At 38.7% G+C, this 19542-nt stretch overlaps 1 protein-coding gene, 1 long non-coding RNA gene and 1 other non-coding gene across 7 annotated transcripts in view; 1 reads left to right on the top strand and 2 right to left on the bottom strand.

The window, feature by feature from the left end:
- The window catches only part of RBL1 (RB transcriptional corepressor like 1), a 62141-nt gene extending 51449 nt beyond the window's left edge, over positions 1 to 10692 (top strand). For 3 of the 5 annotated variants that reach the window (XM_069063536.1, XM_069063532.1, XM_069063537.1), the window contains 4 exons: positions 1244 to 1331; positions 6511 to 6656; positions 7363 to 7527; positions 8129 to 10692. In XM_069063536.1, the coding sequence (XP_068919637.1) occupies positions 1244 to 1331; positions 6511 to 6656; positions 7363 to 7527; positions 8129 to 8299 (570 nt within the window). In that variant the 3' untranslated portion in view covers positions 8300 to 10692. The remainder of the gene's footprint in view (positions 1 to 1243; positions 1332 to 6510; positions 6657 to 7362; positions 7528 to 8128) is intronic. The other 2 variants (XM_069063534.1, XM_069063535.1) reach the window with 2 other exon arrangements.
- A 413-nt stretch (positions 10693 to 11105) lies between these two features.
- On the bottom strand, positions 11106 to 14031 carry LOC138142505 (uncharacterized). The gene is made up of 3 exons (XR_011163443.1): positions 13742 to 14031; positions 13115 to 13203; positions 11106 to 11867 (listed from the first exon to the last, which is right to left on the bottom strand). It is a non-coding gene; the product is annotated as an uncharacterized lncRNA (long non-coding RNA).
- On the bottom strand, positions 13379 to 13512 carry LOC138142532 (small nucleolar RNA SNORA71). Its single transcript, XR_011163455.1, has one exon. It is a non-coding gene; the product is annotated as a small nucleolar RNA SNORA71 (small nucleolar RNA).
- Positions 14032 to 19542: the final 5511 nt, after the last annotated feature.

Raw genomic sequence — 19542 nt, forward strand, 5'->3', positions numbered from 1 at the left:
TGGAGATGTGGAAAAATTGAGATACTAATGCACTATTGATGGAGTTGTGAAATAACCATTCTGGAGAACAATTTGAAACTATGCCCAAAGATCTATAAAACTATGCACATTCTTTGACCCGATAATAACACTGCTAGGTGTGTATCCCAAAGAGATCAAAGGGGAAAAAAAAAACCTTTTTGTAGAAAACTATTTATAGCAGCTTTTTGTGGTAGCAAGGAATTGGACATTGAGGGGATGCTCAATTAGGAAATGGCTGAATAAGTTGTGGTATGTGGTTGTAATGGAATACTATTGTGCTGTAAGAAATGAGAAGATTGGTTTCAGAAAAACCTGGGAAGATATATACGAACTGATGTAAAGTAAAGTGAACAGAACCAAGAGAACACTGTACACAGTAATAGCAATATTGTACAGTGATCAAGTACGAATGACTTAGCTTGCTATACTGATCAAGACATTGATCCAAGACAATTCTGAAGGACTTATGATGAAAAATACTGTTCACCTCCAGTGAAAGAACTGATAAAGTCTGATTGCAGATTGAAGCATAATTTTTCACTTTATTTTTTTTGTTTTTTCTTTGCAACATGGATAATGTGGAAATATATTCATGATTTCACAATTGATATCAAATTTCTTGCTTTCTCAATGGGCTCCAGAGGGAGAGAATTTGGAACTCAGAAATTTTTAAAGATTAAAAATAATGAACTTTATTTAAAAAAATTAAGTACCATAAAAATGCTTTTCTAAGCTATATCTATACTTAGTCAATATTCAGTGATTGACTTGTGTCCTTTTTTGGTCGCTTATTTGAATGCGTACTTTAAGTTTGTTTTTTAACATGCAAACCATTGTCTATGCTTTTCTGATTCTGCTTTATTTTGCATCAATATGTCTTTCCATATTTCTTTAGAGTCTTCATTGCTATTTTAAATAGCAAAGTGATGTTTGATTACATTGCTCTTCCCCCAGATTGTTCATCTATTTCCTAGTTGTTGGATATAATTCACCTTGGGTTTTAAAGGATTAGTTAGAACATAACATTTTTCAAACAGTATTGTTCATACATATCTTTGAAAAGAAAATAAATGAAATCATGCTGATAGAAGTTACATTGAATATTTTAAAATATTCAGTAATGAACCTATTGATTAATTATTTTGCCTTCTTCATTTTGGTGTTTGGTAAGCCTTGCCATTTTTTGTAACTGCAGTAGTCTTTTTTCTCCTTTTAACTATAGGTTTATAGAAGTGTCTTATTGAAAAGAATTCCAAGAGAAGTTGGTATGTACAGTAAAAATGTAAAAGACATGGAAATGACAGATTATGGTAAGTAAACAAATTTAGTTGATTATTCTCTAATAAAGCTGTTCCTGCTTACAAGTTTTTGTTATGATGTATTCATTATAAAGAACTCCTAGAGACTAACCACAGGAATTTTCCCTCTGTCAGTCTATTGAAGCCTGCCATTATTCTTCAGAATGATATGTTTAAATGCATAATATAAAACATGTAGATTATAAGAGAAATTAATTATATTGAAATATAGTTATCAAAATATTTTTTAAAAAAACTCATAGATCCCAGGTTAGGCAATTTTGCCTTTAATGGTTTTCTTCTTTAGGAAAAGGTTCCTTGTATACTTAGATACAATGAACAAAATCCATAGCAGATAACCAACCTATTAATAAAGGGGGTGGACCTGGATGATAGCAAAAAAAGATTGATACCAATCTTCTATATTAAAAATAAGTCTCTAGGGGCAGAGTCAAGATGGTGGAGTAGAAGCAGGACCTCCACAGGGCTCCGGTTTCCACCCTCCCCAATCCATGTAAAAAGGGGACTCCAAACAAACTTTGGAGCTGCAGAACCCACAAAATGACACAGAGAAGCTAACCTCCTGCTGAGGATAGCCAGGCATCAGCCAGCGCTCTCTGGGAGCTGAGCCCAGCCCCTCGCCGAGGCTTTAGCCCCAGGGTGGGCCTGACCAGCTGCTGGCCAGAGGGACTCCAGATCATGAGCAGCTTTGGCTGATTCCAGATTTATCAACACATAGATGGGAAGGACAAAGTGAGAGGTCAGTGCAGTCTGGACTTTGGGACCCAGTAAGTGGGAGTGTGTGGCTGTTGCCCCCGGGGCGAGAAACCACTGAGCCACCAGCACAGCCAGCCAGCGCCATGTGGCAGCTTCAGCTGCTGGCCTGCAGAGTGTAGGGGGACCAAGCACCAGTCTTAGGGGTAATCGCTCTTGCTTTAACTTTCTTGGATCTGGATTGCAGTCTAGGGTGGAGGTCCTGGGGTGTGTCCAGCTTGCCAGAGCGTGTGGAGACCTCAGAGAGGGCACCCATCTATTACCTCCAGCAGCTCAGAAAACCCCAGTGTGTGGGACAAAAGCTCCCCTGTCTGGTGGCAGAATCCTATTATGGCAAAAAGCCCAGGGGTCAAGCAACTAAAGGGGCCACATGACCAGGCAAAGGAAACAAAGCAGACAGAAGATTCCAACATTAGACTCCTATTTTGGGGACAAAAAGGAGCAAAGCATGGAACAGGAGGAAGACAGTGAAGTCAGAACTGCACCAAAAGTTTCAAAAGAAAATACGAGCTGGTTACAGGCCATAGAGGACCTTCAGAAGCAGAGAAGAAAAGTGAAGGAAAAATTGGGAAGAGAAATGAGAACAATGCAAGAAAATTATGAAATGAGAGTCAACAGCCTGAGGAAAATAACACCTTAAAAAATAGACTAACTCAAATGGCAAAAGAGGCTCAAAAAGGCAATGAGAAGAAGAATGCCTTAAAAAGCCGAATTTGCCAGATGGAAAAAGAATCTCAAAAGCTCACTGAGGAGAATCATTGCTTCAGAATTAGATTGGAGCAAATGGAAGCTAATGACTTTATGAGAAATCAAGATGCTCTTAAACAGATCCAAACAAATGAAAGAATAGAAGGCAATGTGGAATATGTCATGGGAAAAACCACTGACCGGGAAATAGATCCAGGAGAGATAATTTAAAAATTATTGGACTACCTGAAAGCCATGCTCAAAATAAGAACCTAGAAATCATCCTCCGAGAAATTCTCAAAGAAAACTGCCCTGATGCTTTAGAACCAGAGGGCAAAATAGAGGTTGATAGAATCCACTGATCACCTCCTGAAAAAGATCCCAAAAAGAAAACTCCTAGGAATATTATAGCCAGGTTCCAGAATTCCCAGATTAAGGAGAGAATATTACAAGCAGCCAGGAAGAAGCAATTTGAATATTGTGGAAACACAATCAGGATAACCCAGGATCTGGCAGCTTCTACCCTGAGGGATCGAAGGGCTTGGAATATGACATTCCAGGGGGCAAAGGAGCTGGGATTAAAACCAAGAGTCACCTATCCAGCAAAACTTAGTGTCATGTTTCAGGGGAAAACATCGTCATTCAGTGGAATAGAGGACTTTCAAGCATTCTTGCTGAAAAAAAAACGGTTTTGAATAGAAAATTTGACATTCAGATACCAGAAGCAAGAGAAGCATGAGAAGGTAAACAGGGAAAAGAAATCATAAGGAACTTATCAAAGTTGAACTATTAACATTCCTACATGGAAAAACAATAATTGTAACTTATGAAACTTTTCTCAGTAGTTGAAGGGAATAGAAATATATATATCTATATATGAGGGTATATGGGCATATGAATACATATGTGAATATGTGTATATATGTTTACAGGTATACATAGATAGAGGGCACAGGACCAATTTAACAGGAAGGGATGATACTTAAAAGGTGAAATTAAGAGGTGAGAGAGGAATATAATGAGAGGAGATGGGGAGAGACAGAATGGGGTAAACTATCTCATATAGAAGAGGCAAGGAAAAATGGTTACAATGGAGGGGAAGAATAGGAAGGCAAAAGGGAATGGGTCAACCTTATTCCCATCGAATTTGGCTTGAGGAGGGAATGAAATACACACTAAATAGGGTATCTCACCCTACAGGAGTTTAGGAGGGAAGGGGATGAGAGGGAGGATGATGGAAAGGAGGGCAGGCTTGGGGGGAGGGAAGTTGGAATTACCCACTTTTGAAAAGGGATGGGATCAAAGCAGAGAATAGAACAAGTAAGAGTGGATAGGAGGGAGGGAAATATAGTCAGTCTCTTACAATATATCTACTGTATTATTGTTTTGCATTAGCCACACATGTGCAACCAATACTGAACTGCTTATCTTCCTAGTAAGGGTAGGTGACAAGGGAGGAAGGGAATGAATCTGGAATTCAAAGTTTTAAAATCAAATACTTTATATATATATATATACATATATATATATACTATTATTAATACTATTTTACATGTAATTGGGAAATAAGATATACAGGCACTGGGGCATAGAGATCCACTGGAAAAGTCGAAAGGGGTTTGGAAGAAAATGTGGGAGAGAGCATATTGGAGGAGGGGATATCCTGTGGGACTGCTATTTTGAGGTGGTGGGTAGGGGAAAAACGGGGAGAAAATTTGTAACTCAAAATCTGGCGGAAATGAATGATGTAAATCAGAAGTTAATAAAGTATTTGAAAAAATTAAAAAAAACCCAATAATATTAAAGTCATTTTTTTGACAAAAAAAATAAAGCTTTAGTTATTCTTTTGTTTTTATGTCAACTACATTTCTGACTATATTCCTCCCCACATCTCATTCCAAAATACCTTTCTTAATAATAAAGGATTTTTGAAAGAGGAAGATAAATGTTCAATGAAACTAACAAACATTGAAAAAGTCTAATGTGTAATTCAGTGTTTCATACCTGTGGTTCCCCACCTCTGCAAAGAAGGATGGGATGGTGTGTCTTCTCATATCTTGTGGCTAAGCTTAATGAATATGATTTAACAACTTTCAGTTTCTGTTGCTTTTGTTCTTTCCATTTTCAGTGTTGTGATTACATAGAATGTTTTCCTACTGCTGCTTATTTCATTTTGAATCAGTTCTTAGAAATCTTCCCATGCATCTCAGTATTCATCATGTTGTTTCTTAAATCATAATAATATTCCATTCCAAGCACTATACTTAGCCATTACCCAGTAGGTTAGCATGTAATTTGATTCAAGTTCTTTGCTACCACAATTTTGGGGGGGAGGTGGGGGGAATAACCTTGTATTTTTGTGCCATTCTTTTATTGACATCTTTAAAATATATACCTATAAGTGTAATCTTTTGTCCAGGGGTGTGGGCATTTTAGTCACTTTCTTAGCATAAGTTAAAATTACTTTTCAGAATTGTTGCATTTCTTTGCTCCACCAGCAATGAGTTAGTGTGCCCATATTTTCACAAAGGTATCAGTTTTCTGCCAGGAGAGGCAAGAGACCCTAGATGCCCTGTTATTTATCATTATGTTTATTATTATTTATCAGTCAACAAATATTTGTTAAGCAGGTATTAGTTATGGGGGATACAAGTAAAAAGACTGAATTCCTTCTTGCATGGATTTTAAGTTCTAAGGAAACAAATGTGTAAAAAAGATATATGGGGCAGCTAGGTGGCACAGTGAATAAAGTACCAGCCCTAGAGTCAGAAGGACCTTACTTCAAATCCGACCTCGGACACTTAACACATACTAGCCATGTGACCTTGGGCAAGTAACTTAGCTCCAATTGCCCTGCAAAAGGCAAAAAAAAAAAAAAAGATTCAGCTTAATATAAAGGTAATAATATATACAAAGTAGTTAAATACAAGGGCATTTGGGAGAGAAAGAACTAGCAGTTGACACATCAGAAAAGACTTCGTTCAGAACATGTTTTTTGAGGTTCCTGAAGGAAGAGAAGGACTTTATGAGGTACAAGTAAGGAGAACGTACATGGGGAGTACACCTTGATCGTTGCCTCTAGGTTGCCATTGCTGGAGAAAAGAGTTGAGAAAAAGTACCTCAAATATACTCTATAGTAGTAGAAAGGTTTTATTTTTCATCAGTGTTGCACACACTCACATTTATTCTTCTAGTTGCTATGGGTTATGGATAAATTTGGGACAGCCACCTCCTCTAAGCTGACTTCAAGCAATGGAATACAATTTTGAGTACTGGTGATGTGTTGGCTTCTGTTTTCAGTACCTGTGATTGACCTCCCTTTCTCAGTCATGCTGAATTTGCAAAATATTGCAAAAGGAAAATTATTATACAGCTATATTAGCCATATAAAACTTTTGGGATACACACTGTATAAGGAAAATAACAGGTGTTAATGAGTAAAAACATTTTTTATCTTTGTGAAAATGTTACACATGTATTGCCTTCTTTCCTGCCAATCTATTAATAGGCTGTAAAGTAAGTTTAAATAAGATGCTGTCTACCTCAAACTTACAACTTTTCATTTCTCCTGCTAACTGTGCAATCATATTTCAGTTTCTTATAAAGCTCATAATATGTAGTGAAAGCCCAATATAAAACTTCTGTCTTTTTTATATTGTGGCAAAAATGTTATTTGAAGTTGCCAAATTTTGTGCCAGAGGAGACTGGTTACATATGTCCTTTTCAACAGATTTAGATTGTGCAAAAATACCAGACTGTTCCACAGGATCAATGAAAGAAGAGAGAGGTGATCTCATCAAATTCTACAATGAAGTTTATGTAGGAAGAGTGAAATCATTTGCATTAAAATATGATTTGTCAAATGAAGATCATGTGGTATGTATGTGCAAATTTTCCTATTTCCTGCCTATTGCTTTTCAGTTGCATTTCTTGTAGCTGTTAACACTGATTGACCCTTAATAGGAATAAAAGATAAAGTAAATAAAACTTATGTATATATGTATGTTGAGGCAGGTATGTGTAGATAGAGTGCCCAATCTGGAGTCAGGGAGACTAATTTTCCTGAGTTCAAATCTGATCTCAGATACTTCCTAGCAGTGTGACCCTGGGCAAGTCACAACACAACCCTGTTTGCCTTAGTTTCCTGATCTGTCAAATGAGCTGGGGAAGAAAATGGCAAACCACTTCAGTATTTGACAAGAAAATCCCAAATGGTGTCATGGAGAGTAGAACATGACTGAAATGACTGACCAGCAATAACAAATATATGTATTTGGCAGTCAGGTTCTGACCCTCCTTAACTGTTCTACTCATAAAAATGTAAATGTAAGGTTGCCCTTAATTAGAGCTGCTCCACTTTTTACACTTGGAAATACCAGTGTTTGCAGTACCTGGGAGTCAGGGGAGAATCCTAATGAACCGAGAAAGATGCAGGTTCATCTGTTAAGGGCTTTAACACAAATGTAGGTAGGAAACTGTTTCTTATCCAGCTAATCAGACATCCACAAGTATGAAAAAAATTGTTAGATTTTAAAAAATCCTTAAGCAACTACCTCTAAAATGACATATTTTAAAATTTCAGATGGAAGCTCTGCCTCTGTCTCCTTTCCCAAACATTAAACAGCAGCCAGTGTCACCTCGTCGGATCTCTCAGCAACACTCTGTTTATGTGTCCCCACACAAGAATGGAGCCTGCCTTACCCCAAGGACAGCTCTGCTCTACAGGTTCAATGGAAGCCCTTCCAAGGTCAGTGCTTAAGCACTTTTAACCTAGTTTTAAAAATTAATTTCAGTTTTTCTTTTAGCCTTTTCTTGTTTTGTTTTTTTGCTTGAACTTTTATTGGAAAGGCACTAAACTTGAGGAGTAAAAATTATAAAAGAACAGCTTTTCATATCGTTTTCAGTTTCTTCCTGTCCTCATTAGTTTAAGTTGAATATTTTCAAAAATCTCACTTAGAATAAACAGTATTTTCCAGAATGTCCCTTTGGTACAAGGAACCCTCAGATGATGAGGCAGGTAAAGTCTTTGCTTGTTGACCTACATTTGTTACATGTATTCAGAAACTACCAAGTAGTTTTAAGCATTTAAGTATTAAGAGACACCAACTAGCTTTAGTCATAAAATGTACAGACATAGGAAGATGGATTCCAGGTACTTACTTGCCATAGGTAAAAATTTGGATGAGTAACCTCAAGATTCCATAATAGGATGAGATCAAAATGCACTTACGCTTAGCACACAGTCCTAGATGCAATGGGGAGTAAGTCCTTGGAGGCTTTTGTGTAAAACTGTTAATAGACACACACACACACTTTTTTGCCTAAAATTTTTCTCATGTTTCTGACAGAGTTTGAAAGACATCAACAATATGATCAAACATGGTGAACAAAGAAGCAAAAAACGAGCTTTAACCATTGATGGCAATTCCCAATCACCAACTAAGCGCCTCTGCCAGGAAAATGATGATGTATTACTGAAACGACTACAAGATGTTGTCAGTGAAAGAGCCAATCATTAACACTCATGTGGTTTCAGGAAAAAAAAAATCAGATTCAGGTCAGTTCCCCCATTTTCTGAAATAGTGCTTGGAACTAACCCCCTCTGAACATGCACTGAGTTTTTTGGGACACCTGTGGTGGGGAAACTGCAGAATAATTTCAGTACTTTTTATATTTTTATTTATCTAAAATGTGGCATGAGATGGACCTTAGCAGTGGGACCTTTAATTTATAATTATCTTCATACAAGTACTGATTAGTGATGGCACCCATCATATTGAAATTTTCTTTCCTAAGTCATTAAGAATGTATCAGCTACTCTTTAGGGTGAAAATTACATTCAAGTGGAATTTTATTCCCATGATCTTCTTTAAGATTAGAACTAGGTGAGCAACGAGATAGAAAAAGTTATTTCTTAAACCATTAAGGATATACTTTTGGAGGGGATTATTTTATGTGCCTTTTTTCATTTGGCATATAGAATCTCACTGTTTTTGAGTTAATGAAACAGGGAGAAAATTGATTGTAAATAATGCTCTAAAGAACTTTTGAGCCAAACTTTTCTAAAATATGTCTCTTATGTTCTATTGTAAATATAAGTAACCTATTTTTGATAATGTTAAGAATACCTTTAACCAAAGCTTTTTTAACTTTCAATTGTTGTCATTCTAAGACAGGAGTTGGCAACCCCATCTAGCACTTGTGCCAAAAGATGACAGGCCACAGAATTACAAGGTCTTTAGAGTTGGATGTGATTTCAGACCATCTGGTCCAACCTATACCTCAATAGGAATCTCTGCTACATCTCCATCAAGTGGTCATCTAGCCTTCACCAGAAGACCTCCAGTGGGGGTGAACCTACTACCTCCCAGGGCAACTCATTCCACTTTGGGATGACTCCTACTTAGGAAGTTGAGCTGACATCTACCTTTGTGCAGCTTCTACCTGTTGTACCTAGTTCTGCTTTTTGGGCCAAAGTAGAACAGGTCTAATTTCCCTACCACATGACAGCCCTTTACTTAGTGATCTCATCCCTCCTAAGTTTTCTCTTTTCAGGATAAAAAATCCATTCTTTGGAGATCAATCTCCTTATTTTAGTCATCTTCTTTTGAACTTGCTCCAGTTTATTATCAGGCATCTCAAAATATGAAAAAGAAAATGAAGCTAGTCTGACAAGGCCCATTCTTGAAGTTTTGATCACTATTTCCCTTTCTAAATGCTCACAATGCAATCCTCAAGTTCTAGAATTTTGCTGGGAAGATTTTTTTTTTTACTAGCTATTGTTAGGGATATAATCTGTATGCAAAGCCATTATTCATACATCTTAGTTTTGTCCAGAAATTTTAATCTTGTTCCGATAGTAGAGTGATGAAAATACTCTTATTTCTTTAAAATTTTTAGTTTTTTGCCAAAGACTTCACAAATCCTTAGCAAAGCTTCCCAGTTTCCTTTAAATGGTATAATCTGATGCTTTTCAGAACACTTTGTCACATCCTTGATAACATTCCCCAGGAAGCTTTCTTTGACAAACCTATGTTGGTACCCTTCTGCAAGGAGTGACCAGCAATCACTATTTGTCTTATAGACAAAAGACCTTGACTGCTTCCTATTTCCCACCAAGTGGGAAGTGCTTCCTACCTACTAAACTCCATTGATCCTTTTGAGTCATGTCAAGATCCCTTCTCAGTTTCCCATTCTTTTAAGGGACACTATTCTCCCTGAAGAACTACATTCTTCTAGCCTGTCATGGCAATCTGCTATGGTAACCTGTTTGCCATACCTGCTCACTGCTTTGGTGGCTCAAAAATAAGGCTCTCCCAGGTTCACCTAGGAGTTACCTTCCATGTGTTTTTGGTCACAATTCTTTACTTCTCTCAGTGGTTGATATTTAAACACAGCTGCCAGCATTCACTTTCAGATCTCTAAAAACTAAGCATGGTTTTAACAGCAAAGGGTGTGGCAGATATACAGTGCACTTACTGTACTTACATTAAGCAGCTTACCCTCTTCAGAGACTAATGCCCAGATATTTAAGTGACTTGCCCAAAGTCACACAGCTTTGAACTTATACTCCCCATCTTGTTACTTTGCTTCTAAAAATAAGCCTTACTATTTGTTTTTGTTATCTTTTAAATTAAAATAGGGTTTTAGGTAACATTTATGAAAATATAATTTGTGTTGTATCTACACCTTAGTAAGTTAAGGTACAGCATTATCTCTATGTACAGATCTTTATGTAAGTATAACCATTATGTCCTTTCTACTTTCACTGACAGCATGCAAAAGGCCCATACTTGCACAAGAACATCTTTTTATAGTTCACCTATAAAATGTTTAGAAGTTTTAAATCAAGCTGTTTTTTCCTTTTGTCTTATACATGCTTAATAAACCATTTTAAGTTTTTTTACATTTACCTCCAAGAGACTTGTGACTTCTATAGAAACCTTTGTGCTAACATTTAAAGCCAACTTTTTAAAATTTCAGCCTTCTAGGTCAACAGCTACTATAATATGGGAATGACCTGTTTTAAGAAACATCAAAAATAAACCTAGTAAGTATCCAGGAATAAGCTCCCAAGTATATTCAAATATATAGGATCACTGCTTTCAAATATAGGACTTTCCCTGCTTCTAGCATCACACTAAAATATTAAATTCATCTACTCTACAGAACAAATGATTTTTGACTTGCCATTTCTGGTTATTATGTTTGGTTTAAAAGATTTCATCAGGCAAGGTCACTACCTGGAAGCCTGGAGCTATTCATATATACATAAACGATCAGTTTTTTTTCTTTTAAACAAAAGAATTTACATTATCTTGGGACTTCTTAATAAGCATTATTGTATTTATTTAGAAACACTGTCATCAATACAATGTTATGGGCCAAACTAGGGTTTTTGTGGACTTATTTAGAAGCAGCCCATATTTTCCAAATATTTTTATAGTATACTATATTTTAAATTTCACAAATTCTTCAAAAACAGTTTACCATTTACTATTTGGAATGCTATCATAATGGTTTTATAACTCAGGACATAACTAGGACTTATACTAGAGTGAGATTTCTGATCCCGAAGCCTTAGTGCTTCTTGTTAGAGATGTGACTATAAAGGGCACAAGAGACAGGGCCAGCAAATAGCCATTGTGAGATACATAGGACTTGGAAGGTTGTTAAATAAGGATGGTAAAGAGTAGCTATGAGTGTTCAGGTCCAGGAGTCTACGTTACTAGAAGCCATAGGAAACCAACATCCATTCCTGTTAGTGGGAGGTTAGATCACATTGGGAATGTTACCCCCAGAGGCTTGCTCAGTCCAGGAAGTGAATGACCAGCAGGTCCCCGGGGAATGACAGATGCAGAAGAATGTTTTAAGGCTCAGCCAACACCCCCTGAGGCTTTCCAGTTGAGAGGACAGAAGACTTTTGGATCCAAGTAATTTTCCTTTGGATGGGAAAGCAGAAGCCAAGTACTTTTGAGTCTGGTCTGTCATGTCCAGAATCCTATTGAAGCCAGGCTTCTTAAATTTCTATTTTTTCTTCCTGGTGCTTTATGATATTCCACAACTGTAGGCCAATTGGCTAGAGTCCTGAAATAAGGAAAAAACAATTCGTGATCTGTAAGACGAAATCATGAGTATATATACCTAATAAGGGCCTACGGCCAACAGCTTCTTTAAGAAGTTATTTTAATAACCTAAAACATAACCCAAAATCCAAGGCCAAAGAGCCCATTTGATCCTATTTTTAGCTAGAGATTCCAATTTCCTTATCCTTTTCACCTATAAAACATAAGCATACATGCACCTGCATAGTTTCACCATCTGTTTGCCCAGCATCTAGCACATGAGTGACTTCTGCCAAAAATATCCTCAATCATTTGAAAATTCTCTTGTGGGCAAAGCACAGACACTGAGAAAAAAAAGACAGGAATTTATTAAAATATAAACTATTTCAATGTAATTGGTTTCCTTTGTAGTTGCCTACCTCCATTCTGAGCAACTGCAGTCTAAAAGGACTGCAAGTTGCAGAGAAGACATCCAGTCGGTTGGTAGATGAGTTTCCAATATAAACACAGGACCAGTATTACCAATTTATACACAAGGAAACTGAGGCCCACTTCAGTCTACTATTAGTTATTCCAGGGAACTCAACTAGGATATTCAAACCTTAGTCTTTCGACTCAAATTTGGTGTCCTCTCAAAGACTGCTAACACAAGAAAAATATTCTTTACTTTGTACAACCAAAAATAGGTGGCATAGTTAACCACAGCTTCAAAAGTGGGGGGAACAGAGTGGTTCAGAAGTACACAAATGAACTGATAAAATTTCACAGGGCTACTAAGAAGTTTAATTAAGTCCCTTAATTCTAACCCTAGCCTTCTTTCCACCATACCACGCTCTTCAAATACACGTTAGGGCAATGTGCACCAGACACATTGCACCAACTAAGGCAAGAACCTTAGGGGCAGTTGGTAGCTGAATGGATAGAGCACTGGGCTTGAGGTCAGGAAGACTGCAGTTAAAATCTAGGCTTAAACACTTATTAGCTGTGACCCTGGACAAATCACTTAACCTAGAAAAAATGTTAAACCCAACAAAGATTAGTATTTGAGGATCTCTTTAGGGATTAAGTGCTCAATAAATGCTCCTTCCCTTATATCCTTCCAGGATTAACAAACCCAAGACCCAGTCTTAAAACTTCCTAAGTTCATCATTTGAATACTTGTTCCAGTATAATGGTGGTACCCATTTCAGTTGTATTCACAACCCCTAAGAATGAGAGCTTAAGATACTTGATTCACTCCCCTTGCACTTAGAGCAGAAACTTCCTTACCCTTGACAGGCAAAAGCATTTGTCCAAGGCCAGATCCTCTTGTAGATGATGGGATCAGCCGGAACAACCTGGTAGGATAAAAAGGTAACCTAAAATAAAGGAAAAAAACAAAGGCTTTGACATTTTCGTAATAATAAGCGATCAGCTCAAGTCCCAACGCTTCCAAGGCTGCCCTGTTAGTTTTCATAAAGTTCCCTTTGCTCCAAGCTCTCACGATACTGTCAGCACATTAACACCGTGAGGGTTCACTACCCAAGGGGCAAGTGTGTGAAAGGTACAGGGTTTGAAAGGGCTGGATGCTGACCCTTCAAACACGGGAAAACCCTTTCAGGAGTTTCTCTTCCTGCACTATCAATGACCAGGTCACAGTTAGACCATAATCACTTTCGAATGCAGGGCCTGGAAAAAGGTGTCCCAGGACGCGTCCACGCGGATGGAGGCGCTCGGGCGCACCCCCCCCTAGAATGCACGTCCATTCATCCATTCATAATCCCACCTCGACACCTCTAGAGCCTATAAAAGTCCTTCTGCTCTCCGCCCTGCACACATCGGGCTGGCCGTGTTATCCCAGGAGACCCCCCAGCCCGGAGCGCTAAGGCGCCAAAAGTGAGCAGAGGCCTCCCCCACCTTTTCTTCCCGCCCTGGGCCCACGCGGGGTCGCCAGCAGCCGTGTTCCAGGTGTGCACCCAGCGGAGGGTAGGGAGCGATGAGGACACAGCTCCCACGGGGAAGGCCCGACTAGTCTCTCCCTAGTCCTCCGCGGCGAAATCAGGGAGGGTGAAGCCGAAGGTGACTCCCGTGCCAGGGAGGCGCGGGTGGGGGCGAGTGGCGACAGGCGGGAGGCCGACGCTCCAAGCACAGTTCCATGGCGGCCCGTTGCGAAAGAAAGAAGCGGGGCCGGAGGAGAGTTTATAACGCCAAGGCCGTAGCGTCACTTCCGCCTGGTCTGGGCCGGCGTGGAATCGATGGGTCGGCTACAGCGTCCTCTGCTGGATGGGGGTGGGAATTACGAGGTTCCTTTTGCTTCCCTAAGCTTGTTACGGTAGGTGTACAGTGGATAGAATACCTTTCCTTGAGTCTGGAAGAGGCATCTTGCTCAGAGATCAAATCTGGCCTTACACGTGACCCTGGGCAAGTCACTTCGCCTTGTTTGCCTCAGTTCTCTCATCTGTAAAATGAGTTGGAGAAGAAAATGGCAAACCACTGTGTATGTTTGCCAAGAAAACCCCAAATGGAGTCAGGAAGAGTCGGACTCCACCGAACAACACCGCACCCTTTGGGAGGAGAGAAGGACCTTGTTCTAGTCCCCAGATTGCTGCCTCTTTACGCAGAGGAGGAGGGGACACTCTGGGGATCAGGCACAAAGACTCCCATAGACAGTTAACGATTCCTGCATAGGTAGTGCATGCACATTCAGACAAGGGTTTGCATCCAGACTGCACATAGAAACGTAGATGCACACGTGTCCTTAACAAGCTTCCGACCCACACCCTGCCATCTTCCTCCATCTTCTTTTTTGCAGCCAAATGCCTGGTACCTAGCCCTGATTTGTCTTTAGAGGGCACTTGATTAAATGCTTGTTGAATTAAATTTAATGAGAATCTGATCTAGTCCAAATCCTTCCTTTAATGGAGGACCAAACCAGCAGGGCTAAAAGGAAATGGCTCAGCTTAGTGACAGTCTGAGTTCAACCCAAAGCGCTGTCTGGTTCCCTTCAGTTTAGTTCACCTTCCCTTATGGTGCATTGTGAGTCTACACATACCTCAGTGTATTGACATGTGTGTCTCCCTATGCGGGCACTCTGTTCATGTGAATTCCTCTCCCCATCAAGGCCTTATCAAGATTCTTGCCTCTACAGGAATAAAGCCAGGCAAGAAGGAGGATCAGGGACCGCTCTTCACCAGCCCTGGAGTCAGGAGGACCTGAGTTCAAATTTTGTCTCAGACACTTATCACTTACTAGCCGTGTTACCTTGGGCAAGTCACTTAAGCCCAATTGCCCTGCCTTCCCCCTTCCAAAAAGCAAATAATAATAATAATAATAGAGAGAAATCCTTTTTATCATGTGCTCTGGCCCTGTGGGGAATGAAAGGATTTCAACCTCTTATTAAAGGACATATATAATCCCAAGTGCCTCCTTCCCCACCTCATGGTGAGGGGGCTTCATCCCTCGTCCATGGGCCACCAGGCCAGAAAGAACAGGCCACTCAGTAGACCTTAAAAGGAATGACTCCACCTCCTGCCACTTTTTCTTTTCACCTGCTGAGGGTGTGACAGTGCTGAGAAGCTTGCTTGCTTTCTTGGATTTTCTATAATGGGAGAGAAGGGGTTCTGCCCCTACCCCTGCCTTTGCCCTACCATCTACACCAGATACTCTCACATGGTATTTGGTATATGTGTGTATATACATATATATGTATGTGTATATACATATACACACACTTGTGAGTATGAGTGTGAGATTTGTGAGTGTGAGACTGTACCTCTTCATAGCTGTGGCATGACCTTTTTTTTTTTCTTTTTGGAGGGAGGAAGGCTTGGAAATTGGGGTTAAGTGACTTGCCCAAGGTCACATGGCTAGTAAGTGTCAAGTGTCTGAGGTCGGATTTGAACTCAGGTCCTCCTGACTCCAGGGCCGGTGCTCTATTCACTGTGCCACCCAGCTGCCTGGCGTGACCTACTATCGATGAAGCCATGCAGGGTCTCTAGAAATAGTTTCTTTTTCTGGATATTCACTAGCCATTTCTTTAATGATCTGTTTAAGAGTCTTCCCAAAAACCAAAGTTAAAATCACTGGTGTATAATTTACAGACTGTTCTCTTCACTTTTGGGGGGAATGGCCTGGGGGAAGGACAATCAGGACATTTGTCTTTCTCTAGTACTATGGTACCTCCCCCATTTCCCATAGTTTTCCTTTTTTTGGCAAGGCAATTGGGGTTAAGTGACTTATCCACGGTCACACAATTAGTGTGTCAAGTGTCTGAGGCTGGATTTGAACTCAGGACCTCGCAACTCCAGTACTGGTGCTCTATTACTCACTGTGCCACCTAGCTGCCCTAACAACTATTTCTTTAAAACTCATATGTACAAAAATATTTATAGCAACTTTTTGTAATAGCAGAAAACTGGAAACTAAAAGGGTGACATCGTTTGGAAAATGACTGAACAAATGATGGTATATGAATATAATAGAATATTATTGTGTCAGAAAAAAAAAATGAAAGGGATAGTTTCAGAGAAACCTGGGAAGGCTTTTATGAAATAATGAAAAGGAAAAGTGAGTGGAACCTGGAGATATGTATTTCCATACATTTGCATAAAAGTTTTCTATTCATTTTGACACCTGCAGATGTTTCTAATGTATCTCAGCTTATGGTATTTGCTAGAATCCATTTCAATAATGGAATCTATGTGACTTTCTAAAGGACAGATGTACCCGAGAAGATATTTTCTTAACAGTAATATAGTAATGAAACTGTAAGGAAAAACAGCCTTGAAGGAGGTGAGAATTGATCAACGCAATGACCAACCTAGATTCCAGAGGCTTACTGCCCTCTTGGCAGAGGGGTGATGTACACAAGAGGTAGACTAAGAGGGATGGCTAGGTGGCGCATTGAATAGAGCACCAGCCCTGGAGTCAGGAGGACCTGAGTTCAAATCCAGCCTCAGACACAAAACAAAACTAGCCGTGTCACCTTGGGCAAGTTGCTTGACCCCAATTGCCCTTCCCTCCCTGCTCCAAAAAGCAAAAAAAAAAAAAGTATATTGAAGCATTTTTTTGAAATGTACAATAAGAAGGTGAGGAAACATAAACAAGACAGTTTTGAAATTTTCATGTTGAATTTAATATATACTTAAAAGGAAAAACAAGCTGTATATAATATTCACAGTTTCATATACAATTCTTTTCTATTTCATTTTGCTTATGGAAATATCAATTTTATTTGAAAGTTCAGAATTTTTTTTAAATTGAAAAATGGAACAATATGATATTATATTATAATGCCATAATATATTATTAAAAACCCTTTTGTTGGGGCCCCTAGGTGAATAGAGCAGTGAATAGAGCACCGGCCCTGGAGTCAGGAGGACCTGAGTCCAAATTCGACCCCAGACACTTAACACTTACTAGCCATGTGACCTTGGGCAAGTCACTTAACCCCAACTGTCCAGCCTCCACCCCTCCAAAAAGAAAAAAAAAAACCTTTTGTTGTCCTTAGCTTCCATTGACATGAATGAACTTCTGCTCATTCTGCGCACATTAGCATTCCTGACACATTTTTATAGTCTCAGGCCATGGTGTAATAATCATCCTCTGTTACCTGTTACCTATCTCTGTTACTTTTGTACATACATATTTTACTTTTTTCTTAACGTATAATTTTATTTTTTTTCCAGTTGCATGCAAAAACAGTTTTCAACATCCATTTTTGTAAGATTTTGAGTCTCAAATTTTTCTCCCTCTCTGCCATCCCTCCCAAACACAGCAAGCAATCTGATAGGGGTTATACATGTACAATCAGTACATACCTATTTTAAATCTAACTTGGTTGGTGAAATTATCTTTTAAGATTTATTTTTTTTATTTTGAACTTGACAAACAACATAAACATTTCCATATAGAAACAAAAGGCAAAGTAATTAATGGGAAACTGCAATTCTCATCACATACTTCTTTAAAAAGTGCATGCCAAATGTATTGCATCAATTCTAAAGACTATCCTGTAAATTTTTGTTCACCTCTAAACCCCTTTCTCTGTTCCCTTAAAAAAGGATACCTAATCACACATTCATCTCTTCAGACACCTCCTATTCCTGCCAAACATTCCTCTCCTCTGCCCCCAGTTAGGATTGTTTATCTTTATTCATACAGAATTTCATTCTTGAAAGTCTCTGATCCTTCTTGGGCTGACATCAGTAGAATTTTACTCCGTGGGAGTCTCTTTATTCTTCCTCTGAGTCCTTTGAAATCTGATCTCCCCAAATTGAAATTTTGGATTATATCATATACATATAATCAAAAATATTGGATTATACCTAGCTTTTTTCTTTTTCTATTCCAGGCTCTAGGAATGAGTACTAACTTTTCTTCCATAATTCCTATCAGTTCCAGTAAATGTTTCTTCCCTTTTAGTGAGACGGTTTAGCAGTGACATCCTCATTTCTGTGTTCACTTTCAGCAGAGTGAGACATATGTGTTTATGAGTGCCTGGTAAAGTGAATCTGGGGATTGTGTTATCTAGTTTTAAGTAAACTAATCCTTCAGAATGGACCTTAAAAATATTCCTGCAAAGAAACTCTGGATACTCATACTAAAATTGTGAGCACCAGGGAATGGTAAGAAAATGGCAGGGCTGACATTTTTCCTCTTCCTTGTATGAGCTCATCAGCCGTATTAATGCAGGAACAGTGATAATGCCTAATAATATCTGACAAGATGTCAACACAATGATCCAAAAAATTTCAAGCCCAAATATTTCAGACTCATCAAGATTATTCAACATATGGGTTTGTATGCATTATTATTAACCAATGAACCTCGCTCAAGCATTTGACTTAAAATATTAACCAATGATAATATGGAGATATCACAATTAACAAGTCATTTAAAAACTAAGCATTTTGAACACAAAGACTAAGCTCTATAATTTTTTTTTAGCAAGGTTTAAAGGCACATGATACTCAATCCAGTACTTTAAAACTTTTGATAAACTCAGTGATACATGTTTGGAATTCTCTTTTGCGGTTTTTTACTTAATTTGTTGTTCAGTCTGATTCTTTGTGACTCTGAGGACCATACTGTCCATGGTTTTTGGTTTTTGGTTTTTGTTTTTTTGGCAAAGCTGCTGGAAAGCTTTGCCATTTCCTTCTCTAGTGGATTAAGACAAATAAAGGTTAAGTGATTTGTCCAAGTAGTAAGTATATGAGGTCAGATTTGAGCCCAGGATTTCCTGATTCTAGGCCCAGCCTTCCATCCATTGAGCAACCTAACTGCGTCCTTTCTTAATTAATAGTAAAAGACAAAAGACCACAGAAAAATGGAAGAACACTTCTTCCTGCCATGGCAAAAATGGCTGAAATAATCATGGGAAACAATATAATAAGAAATTCAAATGCATTTCTTTGTCAACAAATACTGTTGGAAGATACCTAAAAACACTGCTGAAGCTTGGAAGAAATAATTATTGGTACAAATCGTTTAACAAAGAATGTTTTCTATACAGTTTGACACAAGTACAGGTGTTTCAATGGAATCCGTATTTGTGAACTCCTAAAGTACCAGGGAAGATATTTTCTTTTCTTTTTTTTTTTTTTAAGCAATCGGGGTTAAGTAACTTGCTCAAGGTTACAAGGCCAGTTATTTCTGGGTGTGGTGCTGAGTATCTGAGCTCGGATTCAATCCCAGGTCATCCTGACACTGGAGGAGGT

This window comes from Petaurus breviceps, unplaced genomic scaffold, assembly GCF_028583685.1.
Source record: "Petaurus breviceps papuanus isolate PSGF00001 unplaced genomic scaffold, PetGlider_PUasm1.0 90591, whole genome shotgun sequence".
NCBI classification, from domain to species: domain Eukaryota; kingdom Metazoa; phylum Chordata; class Mammalia; order Diprotodontia; family Petauridae; genus Petaurus; species Petaurus breviceps.